Below are 21,729 nucleotides of genomic sequence, written 5' to 3'. Positions count from 1 at the left end.
TTTTGATTATAATAAAATTTCTCTAGCACGTCATATATTGTAGCTATAATATAGCAAGTTCATGAAAAAAGCTCTTTTTTTGCAACTTTAATTAAAAATTTTCCAAAATTGTGACGTAATGGAATAATTTAGAAACCAGATTCGTATTCAGAGTCCAAAAACCTAAGAAACGACTAGTCTCGTTCCGGTAAATTTTTTTTGTTGAACAGTGTTATTAACGAAATCTCTAATTGACTTTACCTTGGGTAATCCGTTGTCAAAAACGGAAGGTGCCTGTGTCGCGAAAGGCGGCGGCGTGTCTTCCAGACCCGGGAAGAGGGTGTTCAAGAAGTGGCCGTTGAATTTGCTCTGAAACTCTCGTCTACGCGCCAGCTCTTCGCTGTGAACGGTCAGCAGCTGGCAAGCCAGATTGCTGGCCCATACAAGAAAGGCTTCCGAGAATGTGCGCCTTCTGACCACTTCGATCACCGCGCTTATGTACATTTGCGGAGCCAAATGAATTTGTTGGAGCACTTCCAGATGCCTTCTCAATCGCTTTAAGCTTTCGTGATATATGATCAACTTGTTGCCGACTTCCACCATCTTGTTTTCCACGTACATGATCCACTTGAGACGATGATAGATGTTCACCGACAGTTCCTCTTTCGCTTTGGTGCATCTGCGACGGATGTCACGCAATTGATTGTGATTCTGCAACATCACCAGCAATTGCCGTCGATGGGAGGTGCAAAGGTCGGGCAAAACGCTCGCATCGCCCAGGTTGCTCGCCCGACTCTGATTCTGCAGGAAACCTTGAGCCAATTCACCCTGCTCGTGAACGAGCTTTTTGGTCTGCGCCATTAGCTGTTCCAGAGCGTACAGCCTCTCGCCTAAACCCTTGATCTCCTTCATATCCTGCTTGTTGGCGCTATCGATGGCCCCGTTCACTTCGGCTTTCAAAGTCTGCATCAATCGTTCATCGAACTGCTCCAAGCCGCGCGAGCATTGCTCCGCCACTTGCTCCAAACTGCTCTGATTGTCTTTCGCCGAAATCCATCGAAGCAAGCTTAGTACTTCCACGGGACTCTCCGACGTAGCTTCAGACGATTGACTGGGCTGGTCATCCGGACTCAACAAGCCCTCCGCTTGAGCTCTCAAAGCCGGCAAAATAGGAATTTTCGCGAGAGTACCAAGATCGGCATTAAAACTGCAACGCAAACAATTGACATTAGTTTTTTCATTTGATAAAACACACACAGAAAATATATCAACCTAAACATACTTATTTAATTTTTTTCAAAAGCAAATAAAACTATTTTATTTTCGGAGAAAAATTTAAGAACTCAATGCACTCTTACAAATTAGAATATTATTATCAGGTATTAAGCAATATTTTCGGCTACATGTTGGCAAATATATATTGCGATAAAGGTGAATGCACATATTTTTAAATAAAATTAAAATGGCTTAATCACATTTAATTACTCATTAGCAATGTAATTAATGATAATTAAAGCGGCGAAACAATTACGCATGATAATTAAAGCGCAATGATAATTAAAACGTGGATTCAATAGCAATTATATTCCATTGTAATTTAAGTAATTGAGAGCAGTATATTCTTACGTTAGCTATATCAGCTTGTAACTCATTGAGAAAAATTAGTTCTCACTTTACGCACCCTAAATTCGCCAACTTCCTTTATCTCATTGTTATTTCAATTTTTATTTATTATATCTCCCCCTCAATCTTTTTCGCAACTTATTCGTAAAGCATTCAGCTAATAAATAATAAATATCGAACTCCTAAATTTTGCAATAATTACGACAAATTAATAATAATAATATTTAGTAATAATAACTATTTCTACAATTCATTTTAATCTTTAAAAAAAAATTCTTTTACAGAATCTGTATACTGAATTTAGTTGTTGAATAGACAGGTTGTCTGACATAAGATGTCACACCGAAAATATACAAATATATCTTGTTATTTGGAGACAATTTTTCCTGAGCAAAAAGGGTTTTTGCAAGCTAAGCCTTATGAAAATAAAATATTAACAAAACCACATTCTCTAATTAATTTCAAGAGTAGAGGAATTTATTTTATTAAAATTTTAATTGAAAGTTTAATTATAAAGATACATAATAACAAAAATTGGGAACATGCGAAAAATGATGGCCTTCCTCGACATTTTTGCTGAGGAAAAATCGTCTCCGAATAACGAGCTCTACTTGTATTTTTCGGTGTGACACTTTATGTCAGACACCCTGTATATACATATTGTACATATTTTAGCTATTACTGATAAGTCAAAGGATGTAAGAACAAAATAGGAGTTTCTACCATCTTTTCCCGATATTTATGTATTAATGAAACAATAGATGATAAAAAAGTCGTACTTCTCAAGGAGCTTCATATGTTGCTGCCTCTCCGCGAGATACACGACAAAGGCTTGTTGGAATTGCTCGGCACGTGACTGAAACATTTGCGTGATATCCTCAAGATTTGCAACTACCGCGGCCCAACCCTGCTGTTGAAGGTGCTGATCGTGAACTAGCTTCTCGCAGATTCTCGTCTGCTCTCGTGCCAGGCCGCAACACTGCTGAGCCAGATGGGCACGTGCACAGAGGGTCTGGTAGGTGGCCGGCATCGCCAGCGAAGCATCGATCTGGGACTGAAGATCCACATCTGGTGAACAAAAAATCAAAATTAATGCTCGGCTTCACATCTTTCTTATATTGCGTATGTGTGATTATATAATTAAAGGGATGCTGATTAGGTCTATTTTATCAACAAATATTTTTATTTAAGTATATTTATTGGCTATACAAAATGAAAAATCTTTACTAGAATTTAATAAGTATTCATAATAACAAATCTAGGCTACTATATGTATATATAAAAAAAAACAAGAAAGTTAAATAATTACAGTTTTCTATCTTTTGCATTGGGTCAACCTAACCTAAACGATATAAGAAAACTATAATTATTTAACTTTCTTGGTTTCTTTATATATATATATATATATATATATATATATATATATATATATGTATATATAAAAAAACTACTATATGTATATATAAAAAAACTACTATATGTATATATAAAAAAAAACAAGAAAGTTAAATAATTACAGTTTTCTATCTTTTGCATTGGGTCAACCTAACCTAAACGATATAAGAAAACTATAATTATTTAACTTTCTTGGTTTCTTTATATATATATATATATATATATATGTGTGTGTGTTTTATCAAAATATCTTTTTATTTAAAAATGACACGCAAAATTTTCAGTGTATATTTTCTCGCCTCTGATGTCATAATCTAACATGGCCACGGCGAGTACCAAAAAGCTTTAATGTATAGAATATTTCCTATACAGTTGAAAAATTTGTGTTAAAAACAGATATCTCACATGTTCCAAACGGTCCACAAAAATTTTTGTGTTAATTTAACATAATATAGATATATGTTAAGGGGTAATGCCACTCTAGCCCCCGAAAAAACAGCGTAATTTTAACAATTTTTTATGGGAATATAGGGAATGGAATATAAAATGTGTTTAGAAGTTCTTATTGCACATATTTTCAAGTATGTTTACAAGTTAAAAAAATTTTTTTTGTACAAAGTGGCGCGAGAATTCAGCAAAAGAAACCTCTTTTCACGGATAATGTTCCGCGACCGAAAAGATTTCTCCTGCAATTTTTAATCTAAAACAAAAAAAATCAAAAATTTTTTAGTACCCCTTTAAGAAAGACACAAATACTGTGTTAATATTTTAACACAAAATATATGCAAAATTTCAAGTAATTTAAAATAAACTTTGTATAAAATTAACATTGTTTTAATGTAAAAATTAACTAAAAATGTTAATTTTAGATTTTATCACCCCTATTTATAAAATAAAAAATCAACATTATTTCCTGTAAGTTTTAAAAGATAAATCTTGTCACTAATAAAATAAAACATATTGTGTATAATTACAAATAGATGCACATTGTGTTATTTTTACATCTTTTTTCAGTTTTAATAATTTAACATTCAAGTTTAATTAACATAATAGCATGTTAAATTAACACATGAATGTGTTAAATATTTAAAACAAAAATTTGAATGGAGACCGTTTTTAAACTAAACAAAACAAAAAAAGAAAAAAAAATTCAACTGTGCAAGTATAAAAAATTAAGAAGAATATTCCTTGGCTTATTTTATGAAAAAAAAGTCGTGAATTTTTTGTATTTATTTAAAAAATACTTTGTGTATATAGGGGATGAACCAATAATTCTGTCTACCTGGAATATCTTCGCTATTTTCAGAGATACGAAAATATTGTAATTACAAAAGTTGTATGGTTTCAAAAGAGCCATAATATGCTAGTATTAATTTTCCAATGGATGGCGGCATTTCTGAGATTTCGTGGTTATCATTACTTTCTTAATTGGAACTACCTTAATTTTTTCACATAAATCGATTCCTCGTAATATTTGGCGTAAAAAATTGTTGAGTGAAATAATAAAAAAATGAATGGTTTATGAGATATTTTATACTTCTCTCTCATTTTGACAAAAAATGTGATAAATCTCGTAATATACTTATTTTTCGATAATCTTATCCTAATAATTGTTTGCAAAGAGTCGCAATCAAACGGAAACTGTGCATCGAATCGAGAATCGAATCAAATAGCAGATGTATAATTGATCGATCAAGTCGCCAAAGAACGTAATCTTGGCACGCGATGAAACTTCAAGGTCAACATGATATGCATCGCTCTAACCTTACATCATTCTCTCGCAGACAGTAAGAAGCAAAATTATGCTTCAAACGGACGAGACTAATTCGCGTGTAAAAAGTCGCAAAAAGAAATCAGAAAAAAAAACTGTTCCGTCGAGGAAAATCGACATGGAAATAAACGTTGCAAAAAAAGATATAGAATAGAAGAAAAAAATTATTATGCAACGCGCGTTTGTGATATCAGCATATTTAGATATTTTATTTTACATATTCTATCTGGCATATTCTACCTATGATAATGTACATATCTATATGTATCTATGACAGATCCCGATCTCTAGATCGCCGTTCAAGTGACCCTACTGATTTGCAAGTGCAAAAAATATCATTATGCACAATTGAACAGTCAGCGACAAGATGCCGCAATATTATTAAACTCGAAAGTTGAATCGTCATCGCGAACAAGTGTGCCGGATGTAATAGTTACATTGATTATCGATATTTTTTTATTCGTAAAGCACACGCGTAACGTATAGATTAATAAACAGGAATCCATCGAATATGGAAGTCTCGATTTACGATAACCCCTGAACGGCGATAATTATTTTTTATACACGTGTGTATTTATCTTTTTATTTCTTCTTTAAACACATTACAATTTATGACGTATTAGAAACATAAGAAAAGATGTGTCCTTTGATCTTGTATGTGACAATTGAAGTATCTTTTCTATTTGCTCTTGCATTATTTACATTGACCATATGTATCTTTTTTTTATTAACAAAAAGCAGTGTAAGCATATAATAATCAACATATATCCAATGATGCAAGAAATATTTTATTTCAATATCTTTCAAGCAATTTTTAATCATTAACATATTGAATATATTTTTTTTCAAAAACATTTTTATCATTTCTTAATAGGAATATTATTGCGAAAAATGTTCCCTCATTTTCCTCCATTATTTTCTATTTTCTTATGTACTTACAAGGGGTCAGAAGTGCCCCTCATCGATTTTAATGAACTTTGGATATGTTGAGTAATGAAAAATGTTAGACCCATATTTTTTTAGCTATACGTATCTTGATGTTTAAGGAGTAAAACACCCCCTTGAAAAAGTTTTTTTTTTTATTTCTGAGTTAATACCATCGAAACAATAAAAGTTGTTTCAGATAAGTTTTATAATTTTAAAAGTTCTTTAAAACAATGTAATAAAAATTTTTTTGAACATATCAAATTTTTCGTAATTCCCCTTCCCGTTTCGTAATTTTTGAAAAATACAATCACTGTTTTAAAGAACATTAAAAATCATAAAACTTTTATTTGACACATTTTTTTCATATCTTACCGTTTCGATGGTATTATCTTAGAAATAAAAAAAAATCGATTTTTAAGGGGATGGTTCATCCCTTAAACGTCGAGATACGCAGCTAAAAATACTTTACAACATATCCAGAATTCATTAAAATTAGCGAGGGATACTTCTGACCGTTCCCTTGTTTTTAAAAATCAATAATAAGGTAAGTTTGCTAAAAATCTAATCAGAAATAAAATGGTGCGAGAAATGTGTCTCTCGCAAAAACATATTTTTCTTCATTATAATTAACTTGGGTTTATGAACTGCTGCTTTTTATCAAAGCGTTCCTTCAACTTTTATGAAGAAGATAATCAAATCGCACGAGCGAGAGATTATGCGCGATAATAAGCATTATTGTGAAAAAAGTGCGGAGAGAGGACGATATGGAATATAATGAAACATAAATCGATTATTGAACTGATGATCTTCATTACTTTATGTATGGAAATTTTTTTCTCAATTTAAAATTTTTCTTTTTCTTTTCCTATAAAATTGTCACCAAGAAATTGTCAACAAAAATTTCTTAACTGAAACATTAACAACGTCAATGTTCAACAATAAACAAAAAATGTAATATATTATTAATAATGCAAGATTTTATTATAGGCCTAATGCACTATTATATATTACCGGTTCATTGAATGTATTTTGTATATCTTAACGAAAATTTACATATAATAGAAGCAAATAATTCTAAGGACATTTGTGGGGGTTATGTAAATAATGCAATTCTTACATAATAATATAATTCTTAGAATTTTTTTAGATTACCTTGTACACGAAATCGCGATACCTTTGATCTAAAGTTATATAGGGTGTTTCTAAATAAGTGCGAAAAATTTTAATAAATAATTCTTTGTCGAAAATTAAGGGAAATTTTTCATATAAACATATACTTCTCCCTATATTTCTCTTTGAGAAATTGCATTCCTCCAAAGGAAGAAGTAAAAATTACGTTTTAAATTTTTGTCTCAAATTTTGGACAAGTTAAAAAAGTAAAATTTCATGGATATTTTTCATTATTAAAAAGAATTATTAATATTTTTTTATCTTCTCGTATTGTAATAAGGGGATGAAACTAACATCCATATCTCCAATTTTTTATTAGAACTTTTTTAACGAACCGAAATATGATCATCGAAAAATGTATTCAAAAACTTGATTTCTTTACAGATTTTTTTATTTCTTTTATTTTTTTCGTAAAATCAACACTGAAAAAAAGCTATTGATTTCAAATAAATATTTATTTCAATAGTGCCATTAACACCATTTGTTTGAAACTAATACTATTGATTTGCCGTGAAAAAATACTTATTTGATGTAAGAAATCCTTTTTCAAAGCAGATACCATAAATATGTATTTGTTTCAAACAAATGATGTTAATGGCACTATTAAAATAAATATTTATTTGAAATCAATAGCTCTGTGATTCAGTGAATAATTTTCAATAAAAAAAATAAAAGCCTAATTTTTATTTTTTCCTTTGGAGAAGTGTAACTCTTCAGAGAGGGATATAAAAACATATGAAAAATATACTTAATTTTCCACAAAGAATCATATAATTTTTTGCACTTATTTAGAAACATCTTGTATATATTTATGCATTATACACATAACGATGTATGCAATATTTCCGAGATAATGTTGTCACGTTATGTATTATAATCGAAAATATATGTGTAATTACGCCATAGCAGTGTGTACATTAGTTTTCTATCTTTCGACCTTTCGAAAATTACACGCAAACTTCAAAAATTTACAAAACGATATCGCTGATATGGAAAAAAATGATATATGTAATACGTATAATTTAAAATATTTTTTTCTTTATCTTATCTGTGTCTAATGTTTCCTTGAGAATACAATAATGAAAAATTGTTTCATGTGTTAGCTTAACAAATCTTTAGTCGCGACATCAACTTTATATGCATTTGGCGTACGCATATATGTATATAGAGTGGAAACGTAATAGTCTCTAATAGGTCACGGTAACCCACACGGTAACAGGTCGCGACTGTTGCTTAACTTTGATCTTAATAGGAAATCTAATATTAAATTGAATTTTGGAAATTGATTGCGAAATGCTTTTTCCGCTCAAATTATAAAAATAAAGTTAAAGCGCACGCGCACTGATAATATTATATTAATATCATATATTTACATTAAAATTTGCTTGCCTTATGTATTTTAAAATATTATTATAACTTTCTGTGAACAGATAATATTCCGCAGTAATATTAACAGCGCTAACGCATTTTTATTTTTACTTCTCGATTAGAAAAAGTGATTCAGAATTTGCAAAGTTTAATTAAATATCATTATAATTTTTTAATTAATGCCACAAATTCGCGAATACAATTGTACTGAAAAAGCGCTATTTATGTTTTTTTTAAATATTATGATAAATTTATTGAAGTTTCGCACGTGTACGTATAACATATAAATAAATGGAGCGTATTATTGTTTAAATTGTTTTACAATAAAAATATGATGCATGAAATAAGAACACGTAAAAGGCAATCAAAAGCGAAAAATTCGGATAACTGTACAATCTGTTTGAGATATACTTGAAAATTATCTTTCTTTTATTTATTGATAAAATTATTTAATTTAGATAATAATTAGAAATAGAGAGGGCTATAGAATATGACTGTTCCAAGTTGTTGATTCTGAATCATCTAAATTTTCATCGAACATTACTTACTGTTTTCGCATTTTGACATTATTGACTTGGTGTCACTTTATAATATGAGTATAATTTAATAAAAATTCTCTTGGTTTTATCGCAGACGAAGCGTGCATGTCATACAATTGTAAAAAAAAAAGAAAAAAAATATCGCGTTATGATAGTTCGGGCAAATAATTACAGTTAAATGCGTGTATATTGGATAGAGACATATTTATGTGAATACCAGAAAAAGATAAGTATTTCAATAATATTTACAACATAAATGATAATAAATAAACGTAAATATGAGAGATAAATGCAAGGGTACATTGATTATATTGTTATAACATCACGACATTGAGATTACTATTTATATACTTATATATATATATATACAGGGTGTCCCAGAATTGAGTGCAAAAAGGTACGTATTCTACAGCTCAAAAGAGGACAAAATTGTCTTATAAACATATGTCCGGAAACGCATCACCTCTAAGCTACACTTCCCCAATATTATCCGAAAAAACTCGAAAAAATATCCCTGTGCATTTTATTTATTTTTATTGTCAAAAATTGACTCAATTTTCATAAAATTCGAAGCTCAAATTTAGACAATATACAGAACATTCGAGTTTTTTCGGATAACATTGGAGAAGTGTAGCTCAGAGGAAATGCGTTTTCGGACATATGTTTATAGAACAATTTTGTCTTCTTTTGAGTTGTAGAATATGTACCTTCTTTTGCATTCAATTCTGGGACACTTTGTGTGTGTGTGTGTGTATACAGTGTCCCAGAATTGAGTGCAAAAAAAGGTAAATTATATACTAATAAGGGTAATTATATATTAAAATTATATATATATATATATATATATATATATATATATATATATATGTATAACTCAACATAAACATATATTATACATTGCTATTTATTTTTCGACTATTCATTCAGCAATATTATGTTCAAAATTCTGTAAATATAGGAATAATTTTCTATTGAGATATTTAGTAACGCACAAAAAGAAAAATCGTATTGTTTTGAGATTAGAAATCTTGATTAAAATTAATAATTATAATGCTTAAAGATGATATTACATTATAAAATATAAATAAAATTATGACATCGTAAAATATGATATCGAAGGTATTATTTTGCGAAAAATGCAATTTAGTTCGCATCTTTTTCGCCTGTCAACGAGAATCAGCTGATCAAGAATTAGAGTCAATTAATTGATTTAATGACTGGTAAGAAAAAAATTACTCGAATTACATTAAATCGAATTACTGTTGATTAATACGAGTAAAAAAATTCTCTATACAACACATACACATTCATAAATTATGATTCGCTCATAGATCGCTAAGTAAACAGACTAGGTCTCTTTTGTTTTAGTTTTTTGTGTAGTGACTCGAGAATCATTTATCATTGAAAAGATAACAAGTATGCTCAATGGTAAGCAATTATTCTAGTATTTTTGCGTTCTTCACAATCGATGACGGAAGCACTCTCATGAGGTCCTTCATAGTCAGCTGACCACTCCAATATGTCACGCGGTATCTTCGATTCTCGATAAACGAGAATTCATTCTATTCATGGTCCAACGTAACGCGATGTAACAATGACCGATTCAAGGTGTTGTCTTTGTAAAGAAGATTGACAATTCTTTAAACTCCTAATTTAATCTAGAGTTAAATATTTTGAAATATTTTCTATTAAGGGAATCTTAAACGGTCTTGAGTTTCAGTCCTGTTTTATCAACAAAATGTGAGGTTAGATTCAACTATAGAATTATAAATTGATAAAGAATTCATAATTTTATACCTAGATATATGAGACTATACAGATTGATAAATCTTTTTCATGTACAAATCAAAATATTAATATTAACAAATTGCGAAGTGTTCTAATTTCAGTAAAAAAACAATCCGTATAGCCACTAAATAGATTTATAGTTAAATCTAATCTCACATTTTGTCTATAAAACAAGATTGAAATTCACAATGCTGTTTAGGATATCCTTAAGATTCCTTGGTACTCGTCGCGGCCATGTTAGATTATGACGTCAGAGGCTAAAAAACATACGCTGAAAATTTTTGCGTGCTATTTTTAGATAAAAAGATATTTTGATAAAAACACAAGTTTGTATGGCTTTAGTATACTTTTAAAATATCCCGAAAACTAACAGCTGTAAAATGACTGACATGAGACCTGATTCATATATAACCTTGCACAGTCATTCCGCCTGACAAAATCTGATGTTTCAATTAATTTTTGGTTGTTGACAGTCAAAGAAAAAAGTTTTCGGAATATTTTAAAAGTGTCAAAATCATCTGAAGTTGTGTTTTATCAAAATATCTTTTTATCTAAAAATGACACAAAAAGTATTTTCTTGCCTCTGATGTCACAATTCAACATGGCTGCGGATCAAAGTCTTAATGATTACAACATTCTTTATACACATTCCAATATATTATGTTAGATACACTAAAAAAAAATTATTGAATTCGAATAAATATTTATTTCAATACTGCCTCATAAATCATTTATTTGAAACTAATAATAATGATTTAAAGTAAAAAAAATATTTATTTGATATAAGAAAATCCTTTTCACAACACAGATAAATATTTATTTGTCAAATAAATGATTAATAAGGCAGTATTAAAATAAATATTTATTGAATTATTAATTTTTCTTTTCAGTGTATAAATATTACGTACAATTTATATTCTGATTCATACATTACACAATAATAATCGTTCGAAAATTAATAAGTCAATTCGGTATACTTCTGTAATGACGAAAAACTAGCAAATATTTCGGATTTGTCTATAAATCAAATTGTTATTAATAATTAATAAATGTTTATTATATCAAAAGATCTTCGTTTTTCGATAAAGAAAACACAACATCGTAATCACACGAGAAGTTGTTTTTACATCAATTTTGTAGCAATACGCGCGAGCATGATCGACAGGTTTGAAGCTGCTGTATGAATATTTTTCTCGACTCGACTCGGCTCACCGTAATTTAGGCAAGTGTGGCATATAATTTTTGCGATTCGCGGAAAAGCGTTACGCCATCTATCTAGTTAGTCGACCTAGTTTCGCGTTCTACGCAACGGAAACTTGGTACTCTTTTCGCGTCGTGTCATGTTGCCGAGATGCAATTACTCACGCACAACCGGAAAGGAGAGCCGGATAATTATAACCAGTAAATAATAAAATCAGGTCGGACAGTTGATTACAAGGCTCGTTAACAGCGCGAGTCGAAATCTCGCGGTGACATTTACGATCTAACTCGGACGATCGCGCCAAGTCGGATTCACGAAGATTCTATACCAGATGCATCTGATAAGTGTCTGTTCTATATACTGGATTCGCATGGGTTTAATTTGTGATCGAACAGTCTAGAAACTTATTGCAAAAAGTATACGACGTTGCTAAAATCATATCTCGCACCTTTATGATCAGATATATATATATATATATATACAGAGTGAGTCTTTTTAATCTTATATGTAATTTGCAACAATTTTTTTTAAACAACTATATGTTTTCTTTACACTAATCGATTTCTCTCATTATTTTGCGCATAAGCATTAAGTTGATCAAAAACTAAATATTTTACATATATTGTATTTTATGTTAAAATACTGTATCTTTTAAGCCTTATAACTCGAAAAAAATACTTATAACGTAACATTTCATTATGGTGTTTCGAAAAGCTCTTAAGATAAGGTACATCAATATGTAAACAAAAATAGGGGTTTTCATTTAAAAATTTCAAAGTAAATTTTACGCGGCCTTAATGCTATTTATAGTCAAACACTAATATTACTATTTAATGCGCTACTTAAAGCCCTATAATTTTTTTTAACATTTTTTTTTCAAAAAGCCTTTGTTTTCGAGATATTTACATATTAAGATTAAAAAGATTCACCCTGTATATACACGATCGGAGAGAAAGAGAGAACACGAAGATGGTAATAAAGTGAGTCGTGAACATACGGTAATCTAACGGTACAACACAAAGAAGAGTGAATGAAAGAAAGTATAAAATAGGCGCATATATTGCAAGGCCCAACTCTGGGAAAATAAGGATAATTACCGGTACACGGAAACAAGAATATATTTTTATCGAAAGAAAGCAATCCTTTTCTTCTCCACATTATGACAAAATTCAATTTTATAAAATATTTATAGAGATGTTTTAATATTACAATTATTTATGTTTAATAAAATGCACGATAGAAATATATTTTTTAGATAAAGAGTGTCTATATATGAAAACAATATGAATCAAGATGAGTAATGAAATTAATTAAATGTAATTTAAAAAATTAACGCGAAGAGGCGCTGTTAGCGTCATCAAAAATAAAATTTGGCTGTCATAATAAATGCATGTGTGTGTGTGTGTGTGGGTGTGTGGGTGTGTGGGGGTGTGGGGGTGTGTGTGGGGGTGTGTGTGGGGGTGTGTGTGGGTGTGTGTGTGTGTGTGTGTGTGTGCGTGCGCGTGCGCGTGCGCGTGTGCGTGTGCGTGTGTGTGTACAGGGTGTCCTAAAAAGATCGGAACATTGAAAAATCTCGAAACGTATATGTTTTACAGAAAAAAGTTTCAGGCAAAAGTTGTAGGGTTTAAAAAAATCTATTTACTGATCTTATCAGTTTGACCTTGGACGGCGTTACCAAGGTTAGAATGAGGTCACCTTAAATTTCTTAAATGGAATTCTATATTTTTTATTACATATTCTTGTAGCTTACTTCGAGAGCTTTCAAAACACTATAATTTATTAAGTTTTTATAAGATACTTTCCGAGTTACAAGGCTTGAAAGTTGTATTACCTAACCACCGGTATTAGCGTTATTTAAATAGGAAACCCTATTTTTATTCCAAAAATCGGATGAATCAATCATTTTATCTGTTTATTTTACCTGTGTATATATATATATATATATATATACACAGGTAAACTAAACAGATAAAATGATTGATTCATCCGATTTTTGAAATAAAAATAGGGTTTCCTATTTAAATAACGCTATATATATATATATATATATATATATATATATATATATATTACGCAAGCCGATGCGTTAACATATTGTAACCTATCTACATACGTCAAGTGAGAGAGACACATAGGTGTAAAATAAAATATAAAAAAAAGAAATTTTTTCGTTACTCACCGGAACCGTAATCTATACTCGGCGTGGGCGGAAGGCTATTCTCAATGGCAGCCTTGCTGAACAGATAGATCGGATTCGTGTCGGTTCCAGCCGAGTAAGAGCATACGCGTGCAGTGGGTTCCAGGCACTCGCCTCCGCTCATAAGCAGCACCTGATGCGTCGCTACTACACCGCATTCCCTCTCGATCGCTTCCATCAGCTGGCTCACGCTGCGCATACAAAATTAATTATGCATAAATAAGCAACGTCTATACACTCTTAGATGTTAGAATATGCGGAACAGAAATTCGAGATCTTTTTTTTCAATTTTATAAACGAGACACTTTTTTGCTAATAATTTTCTCAAGTTTTTTTTTAACGATGAGCTCAATATTCAAAGCATTACAAAACTAAAAAGAAGAGTTGCAGCGATTTTTCGCTTCTCGGATAGAATTTTTCAAATTTATCATATTTTTGGTTTATATTTCATTAAGTTTACATTTTAATTTTCTTCAATGCATTTCAAGAGGTTTATTGAAAAATGTTCAAATTTAAGTTGATTTTTTATTTGCAAAAAATTATGACTAGTTTTTTTTATATAAGAAGAATGTGAAATTGAAATTTACTTAGAAATTCTTATCTTTTTATAAATTTTTTCTTTTTAAATGTATTAGAAACACACACACACAGTCCCTCTCTCTCTCTTTCTCCCTCTCCCTCCCTCCCTCCCACCCTCCCTCCCTCTCTCTCTCTCTCTCTTTCTTGATGTGTCTCTTTCGGAAAAAGTCAAAATTCAATCAATTATATACATATATCGAAAAATATTGCCTCTGTCATGTTTCAATGAAAATACAAATATAATTATATTACGATAATGCTAATCCCAATATCTTCTATCGAATCTCAGAAAGTTTCTCTTCCGCTTCAATAAATCAAGGACAACATTACGCCTCTAGGCAAGAAAGAAGCAAGTTGTTCAGTTTGAAAGTGATTAAATCAAGTCAAATCAGGTTATACAATCTGATTTCTGCAAAGATCTATATTGGATTGTAATGGATACATTTTTTCGTCACATGTTTAACAGCGACGAAGATAATGAAAGAAAGAAAATTATTAAGAACGCGATTAAGGTATATATTGCTCATTTTGTAAATTCTTTAATATATTATAATAAAAATGATTGTGTCGTATAATAATATGTAAAGCGGTAAAAGATTGTCGTTTATTAACACAATGTTTAGACAATACATATGAATAATAAACTACATACCATTATTTGATTAATTATATGCAGACTAAGTGCACTGGTGTAGAAAACATCAAAGATAAATAAAGAAGACAAAAAACTGATGTAATTATACAGCATATTAATCCTTGCGAAAAATTGCATATAATACAGGGTGTTCCATAGAAAATTGCTAAAACTAATCAGCTGTTATTTTTTAATGCATGCAGTTATTATTGAGAAAATAAAAAATGTGTTGAAAAAAGTTGCAGAGAAACTCTGCAGTTTTTAATGGATATAAATAAAATGTTTGTATAAATGTTATTAAAAAAAAGTAATAAAAAGAGTACTATAATAATCACATATGTAAATTAATGACAAATATTTTCAAATTGCGCGCCATTTGAATTTGTACAAAATTCTGTTGTTTTACGAAAACTCGAAACAACTTTTTCTACTAATATGTCATTTTTAATGTTATTGGCGATCTTTTTTAACAGCTGCTATTAAATCTGGCACTGTTGAAAATATTTATCATTAGTATATGTGATTTTATGTGATTATTAGCACTTTATTATTTTTTATTAATAAAAAATAAACTGATATACAAATATTTTATTTATATCCATTAAAAACTGCAGGCTTTCCTGTTTCTCACACAATTTTTATTTTCTTAATAACTGCATACATTAAAAAATGACAGCTGATTATAATTTCAGCAATTTCCAATGAGACATCCTGTATATATATTTTAATTTTTAATTTTAATTTTAATCCTCTTTTGTTTCCTTACAATCATGATCCATATTCATGCGCTTTTAATTTATGACATTTTAAGAAACTTGAAGTCTCGACTCGTTCAAACATACTACATATATTAGTCATAAATGACACGCTTAAAATAAATCGGAACAGTAGACTAGGCATCATTAACATCCTGCAAGGTTAACTAACGGATATGGAATCATTCTTTTAAGAAAGTCCAAAGAATAGAAGGAAAGATGTACGCATTAATTATAAAAGAACTAGGTTTTGCAGACAATAACGATTTGATTATAGCGCTAAAAAAAGAAAAATAAATAATAAAATCATCAAATTTGCGAAAAATTTCATTCGTAAATGGTCATAACAATTGTCTTAATCGACATACAAGATATCCATTAGTTATAAAAAGCGTTCCAGAAAAAAGTGATCTTTCTAGCACACTATTTCTTACGCAATCTCCACTGTGCAATTATTTCCTTCCTATTCCTCGACATGAAAATCGGATCAATGATGTCTCATTAATGAGCAATTTAAAGTTCTCGGATTGCTTCCACAGCGTATATCGATCAATCAAACGCTTCGCATTGGCGCGCGCGCGCGCACACAAGAACGTGCATGCATGTGTGAGAGTGGAATATTGCCAGTCACACGTTTGCGGTTGCACTACAGCTGATTACGGTACGCGCGTTCAGCTGCGCGAAATCTCGAGACTGCGTGTCGTCGAGTTAGGCGCGTCATGGCGCGACTCGTATTCCACGCGCGCATGCAACATACACACGTTGTTGTCGCTGACTTGGTTAACGCGTGTATCAGAATCCCCCGGCAAGTTTCTTTCTTTTTTTCTCTTTCTTCTTTACATATATTGACAGTTTTACAGTTTCTAAACCTATGTCAGAGATTTCACAGGCGTATTCCAAGGGTAAAAATAAGAGAAAAAGTTCCTATAAACATGGGTCCAAAAATGCTTTTCTTCATTCGAGTTATAGCTTCCTAAAGTTGCGGGAGCAAAAATCGAAAATGTATTTATACAGGATGTAAACTCAAATTTTAGAAATAAATTACCTGAGGATTCCATAATTTTCCAGGTACTTTTGTTCAAAATTTCAGGTAAAATTAAAGTATTTTAAATAATATTTAGAATACAATTTTGAAATACTTAATTATTTGTTATACGTAATTTTTTAACATAAATGAAGTATTTTTTAAATATAATAATGTAATATAATATATTATATTATAATAAAATACATTTTAATATAAACTTTATATAAAACTAATAAATTTTTTATATTCTTTAAAACTGTTTTAAAATCAAGGCGACAATTTTTTTTTAATTTCCTGAGTTCAAATCAAATTCCATGATAATTCCATTTTTCAAAGTAAGACAAAATTCCCTGAGAATTCCAGGCTTTCCAGATTTTTACAGGGAGTATACACCTTGTTATAGCTCTCGGAGATTTTCACAGATTGTTGAAATTTTGCACAGCGTAATAATTAATAACCTTCATTTTTATGCAATTTTGACAATTTGATTCGATTTTGAGAAGAAAATATGAGAGCAATTTTCATTTTTGGACCCATGTTTATAGGAACTTTTTTTCTTATTTTGACTCCTACAATACGTCCTTCAAATCTCTGATATAATTTTAGAAACACCCTGTATATTGTCAAGCTAAGTTCAAGATAAAATTTAAAAATGGTCGAAAAACATGAAACTTTGACAATATGAAAGAAAAGAAACTATGCAAAATGTCCCGTATCCAACGAATGACCGATGTACAGTTAGATTCCAGATGTCATTTGGAGATTACTTTTCCTCAGCGAAAATGTCGAGGCACCAATAATTTTCAAGTTATGAGCGATTGAAAATAAAGAATTTTTTTGTAAGTCTTGTCGAAACAAAATATTAACAAAACTACATTCTTCAGTTAATTTTAGGTAGATGTTCACTTTAATAGAATTTTAATTTAAAGTTTAGTTACAAATATATATGATGACCAAAATTAGGAATGCAAAAAATGATAACCACCCTGTAGATCTTATTTACTTTTGCATGTACACAATCATTCTCTTTTCGCATTTTACGTCTGTTATTTTATATAACATTTCTTGATAAAAAGAAACGAAGCACCGGTGACTTACATAAATGACTCATAGATAAAAAGTTTCTTATCAATCAGAAAATATATCATAGAAGATAAGATGCAAGAAAAAGATTATAAGAAGTATATATATTTATATTAATGTGTTAAGCTATAATAATTGTGCAAAAAATGTATACACATGTGCGCGCATATGTAAGTGACTATACACTGTAAAAAAATATGTAATATATTACACAAAAATATGTAAAATTACATAAATAATAAGTGTAAAATTACACGATAAATAATAAAAATGTTTACCTATTTATTATTTACCGTGTAATTTTACATTTATTATTTATGTAATTTTACATATTTTTAATGTAATTTTACAAAATTTTTTTACAGTGCATTATATCAATTTTAGTGTTTTATATTAATTTTAATTTTATATTAACTTAGTTTTATATTAATTTTAGTTTTTTTATATTAGTTTGAAGCCGGTATTCATAGCCCGAGCTTATATTTAAGATCGTCTTAAGTCTGGTCGGAGGTTGACTTAAGATCCTGTTCAACCAATCAAATGGCTCCGTGGCGTCTTAAGCTCGGACTTAAGATGATCTTAAATATAAGCTCGGACTATGAATACCGGTCTTTAGTTTTATATTAATTTTATATTAATTTTAGTTTGATATTAGTTTTAATGAATTAATTAATTTTATGTTATTGTAAATACTTGAATAAGTTTATCGCGCGAGCAGATTATAATAAAATAAATATACATCAATTCTCTCTCTCTCGCGCTAATGGAAAACTGTCAATCGTTTGATTTTCTTTCACACTATTTTTATAAACGATGCAAAATAATGCCGTATATACATCGGTGACATGTGTTACTACGACCAGACAGAGATTAGTTTATCTAGTTTTGTGTTTAATCGCATGATGCTGCAATTAGGCCGCAGCGTATTTACCCATTCACACTTACACGCGCAGCCGCGATTACTAAGCAGGCGCGATGAATAAAAGCAAGTCTCTCGAAGCGGGAGGAGGCGCCCTCGCGAATTGACACAGATCGTTAATTGCTGCGACAAACGAGGCCGTTGACCGCCTCCTCTCTCTCTATCTTAATCCACAAATAGTGTATATCCGAAATAAACTCGAGAACAAACACTCCTAGATAGAATAGAACTACGAAGAAATTCTACGGCAAAAGTTTGCTAAAAACTCATTCGGAATTATAATAATTTGGAAGCGACGATATATATATTAATTTCAATTTCATATATATATATAAGAAATTGTGTTTTGTACTGTAATTGTAGAATTTTCTATATCTTTATTTTTAAATGTCATCAGCAATTTTTTGCTCAATTGATCTCTGACGTTACTCGCATATATAGAAAGAGAGTAGTATGTAATCTGTCTTTCTTAGAATGCTGCGCATTAAAAGCTTGGCTGAGCTTACGCGATTCGGCGTGCGTGGCATGTTACAAAACGGCCGATGCATCTTGGGCCAATATTATTTTCATAACTACGTGGGGATATTTCTCAAAAGTGCAAAAAGAGAGAGAGAGGGAGAGGGAGAGGGAGAGGGGGAGAGGGGGAGAGGGGGGGAGAGAGAGAGAGAAAGAGAGAGAGAGAGAGAGAGAGAGAGAGAGAGAGAGAAAAGTCTTACAAGACATTTCCGATGCATTTATAATGCGCCGATATGACTTTATCTGTAACAAAGCTGTTTATCATACGTCAATGGAAATTATATTATTTTCCTATATTATTCATTCAGCATCGATAACGATCGCGATAAACAAGTAATTCTTTCTTGAAAATGAGTATAAATGATCATGCGACATCAGGTGATGTCATCGTACTAACAAATAATTATGTGAAGTTAACTTTAATCTTTTAGCCTGTCTGTAAAAACTTTTTTTCTGATGTGATCAATAATAATATGAAATATATATTTTTACTGTCTTAAATATATATGTAAATATAAAACATTAAATATACTCAATATAAAATATTAAATATAATTATTGTCTTACATAAAATATTGTGTCAATTTATTTAAGAATTTCAATTTATTCTCATAAATTAATAGCGAGAAAAAAGGCTTAACAGATTTAAAATCTCATTTCCTAAATTAGTCATTGCTAATTTGACTTAACAAAAATATTGTCGTTTATAGCAAATATTCAAACTCCAGCATTATGTAATATATAAGTGAGTAAAAATCTTAAATATTTATTATCTTGTAATTTATTGAATACGAAAGGTATACACATAATTTTCTTCATTCATCATTTTTATTTTCTTTGTCCTGGGAATCGAACCTGTCTACTCTGTTTTTAATTTTTATTTAGTTGTGTGATACAGAATAGATTCCCAGGACAAAGAAAATGAAAAATTTTAAAAATTTTTATTTTCAGAATCGACCCTCTGCGTGACTTGTCTTTCATTTGAACGGTCAAAGAATATGAAAATCACTGAGCACAAGGTCTGGCCAAGGGTCTGTCAAATAAGAAAGATGTGAAAAATATTCAAAATAAAGGTTCGACAGAAAGAATGGAAGCATGCGGCATGAATGGCTACGATTTCAGGTAATAAATTTGAAAAAAATATTTAAAGTTTTCAGTTGACCCATCCTGTACTAACATTTTCTCTTTTGAAGGACCAAATCCATGGTCGAAACGTCGTGTTAAGGATTAATTAAATAAAGCATTGCCAGTGTAGTCGGATTTTTAAAAAAACCTTTCTTTGATTTGATTTTCTCTTTTTTTTATATCTCTCTGTATCTCAAATTAAAATTCTATCATATAAGTTCAATTGAAATCTCAGCTTAAAAATATGATTATTGTAATCTATAATTTTTGTCTAAAGAATTTTAGTTTGTGAAAAGTTTTTCGTCTCGCAATCGCATTTTTTAACGGCGAATAATATTGCGAACATTCTTGCAACACGACGAAAAAAAGGAAAATAAATTCCAAACTTTTATTGATCTATTCAAATTAGAATCGCGGGAAATGCTACGGCATATATGACGTTCGCGTCTAGCAAGATAAAAAGATGAGTTGTTGTTCGAACGGAGCAACGGGGAGTATCGAAAGAGTCTACGTTTGCATTATGCGCGTGTTGTTGCATGTTATATGCATTAGAGGGAGAGCTTGGCCGAGTTTTACCGTCGGGTCAAACTCGTGCGCGTCAACCCACACCTATGTACATAAAATACGTGCAGTGCGCGTGCGCATTTTATATATATATATATATATATATATATATATATATATATTGTATATTAGGGTGGTCGTTATATAGGTTTTTTCAAAATTTTAATGTTGGATGGTCGTAAATCAGCTCTAAATGTAGAAAAAAAATCTCTAATTTTTTCAGATTTTTATTTTGAGTCCTGAGTCTCCCTGTTGGCATGTAATTTTATTAATACTACAGTTCTGCAGCTGCTTCTGTCATCAATTTTTGTTGTAAATAGTTTGAAATTTTAGTGAAAAAAATTTGAAACTATTTGAAAATACCGAAAAAATATAGTATAAAATAATATAAAATAGTTAAATAATATAAATAGCGGAATAGCCCATATAATATTTATGACTATCTTTTATGAAAAATTAAATAATTTTGTTCACTACTTTTGCAGCTGACTCCATCTAGAACTGAAGTAAATTAAGTATTTTTTCAAATTATAAAAAATATAATATAAATAATATTTAAATAACATATA

The 21,729-nt window shown here is 30.2% G+C and overlaps 1 protein-coding gene across 2 annotated transcripts in view; it reads right to left on the bottom strand.

Moving 5' to 3' along the window:
- The window catches only part of Atg17 (autophagy-related 17), a 36,867-nt gene that overhangs the window by 11,677 nt on the left and 3,461 nt on the right, over positions 1–21,729 (bottom strand). For both annotated transcript variants that reach the window (XM_029304449.2, XM_029304450.2), the window contains exons 2-4: positions 13,941–14,149; positions 2,382–2,670; positions 241–1,186 (exon numbers count right to left, since the gene is read on the bottom strand). In XM_029304449.2, coding sequence (XP_029160282.1) covers positions 241–1,186; positions 2,382–2,670; positions 13,941–14,149 — 1,444 coding nt within the window. The remainder of the gene's footprint in view (positions 1–240; positions 1,187–2,381; positions 2,671–13,940; positions 14,150–21,729) is intronic.

Source organism: Nylanderia fulva, unplaced genomic scaffold (assembly GCF_048542155.1).
Source record: "Nylanderia fulva isolate GAGA-0341 unplaced genomic scaffold, ASM4854215v1 Scaffold106, whole genome shotgun sequence".
Taxonomy (NCBI): Eukaryota; Metazoa; Arthropoda; class Insecta; order Hymenoptera; family Formicidae; genus Nylanderia; species Nylanderia fulva.
This window is presented reverse-complemented; position numbering and strand designations above follow the sequence as displayed.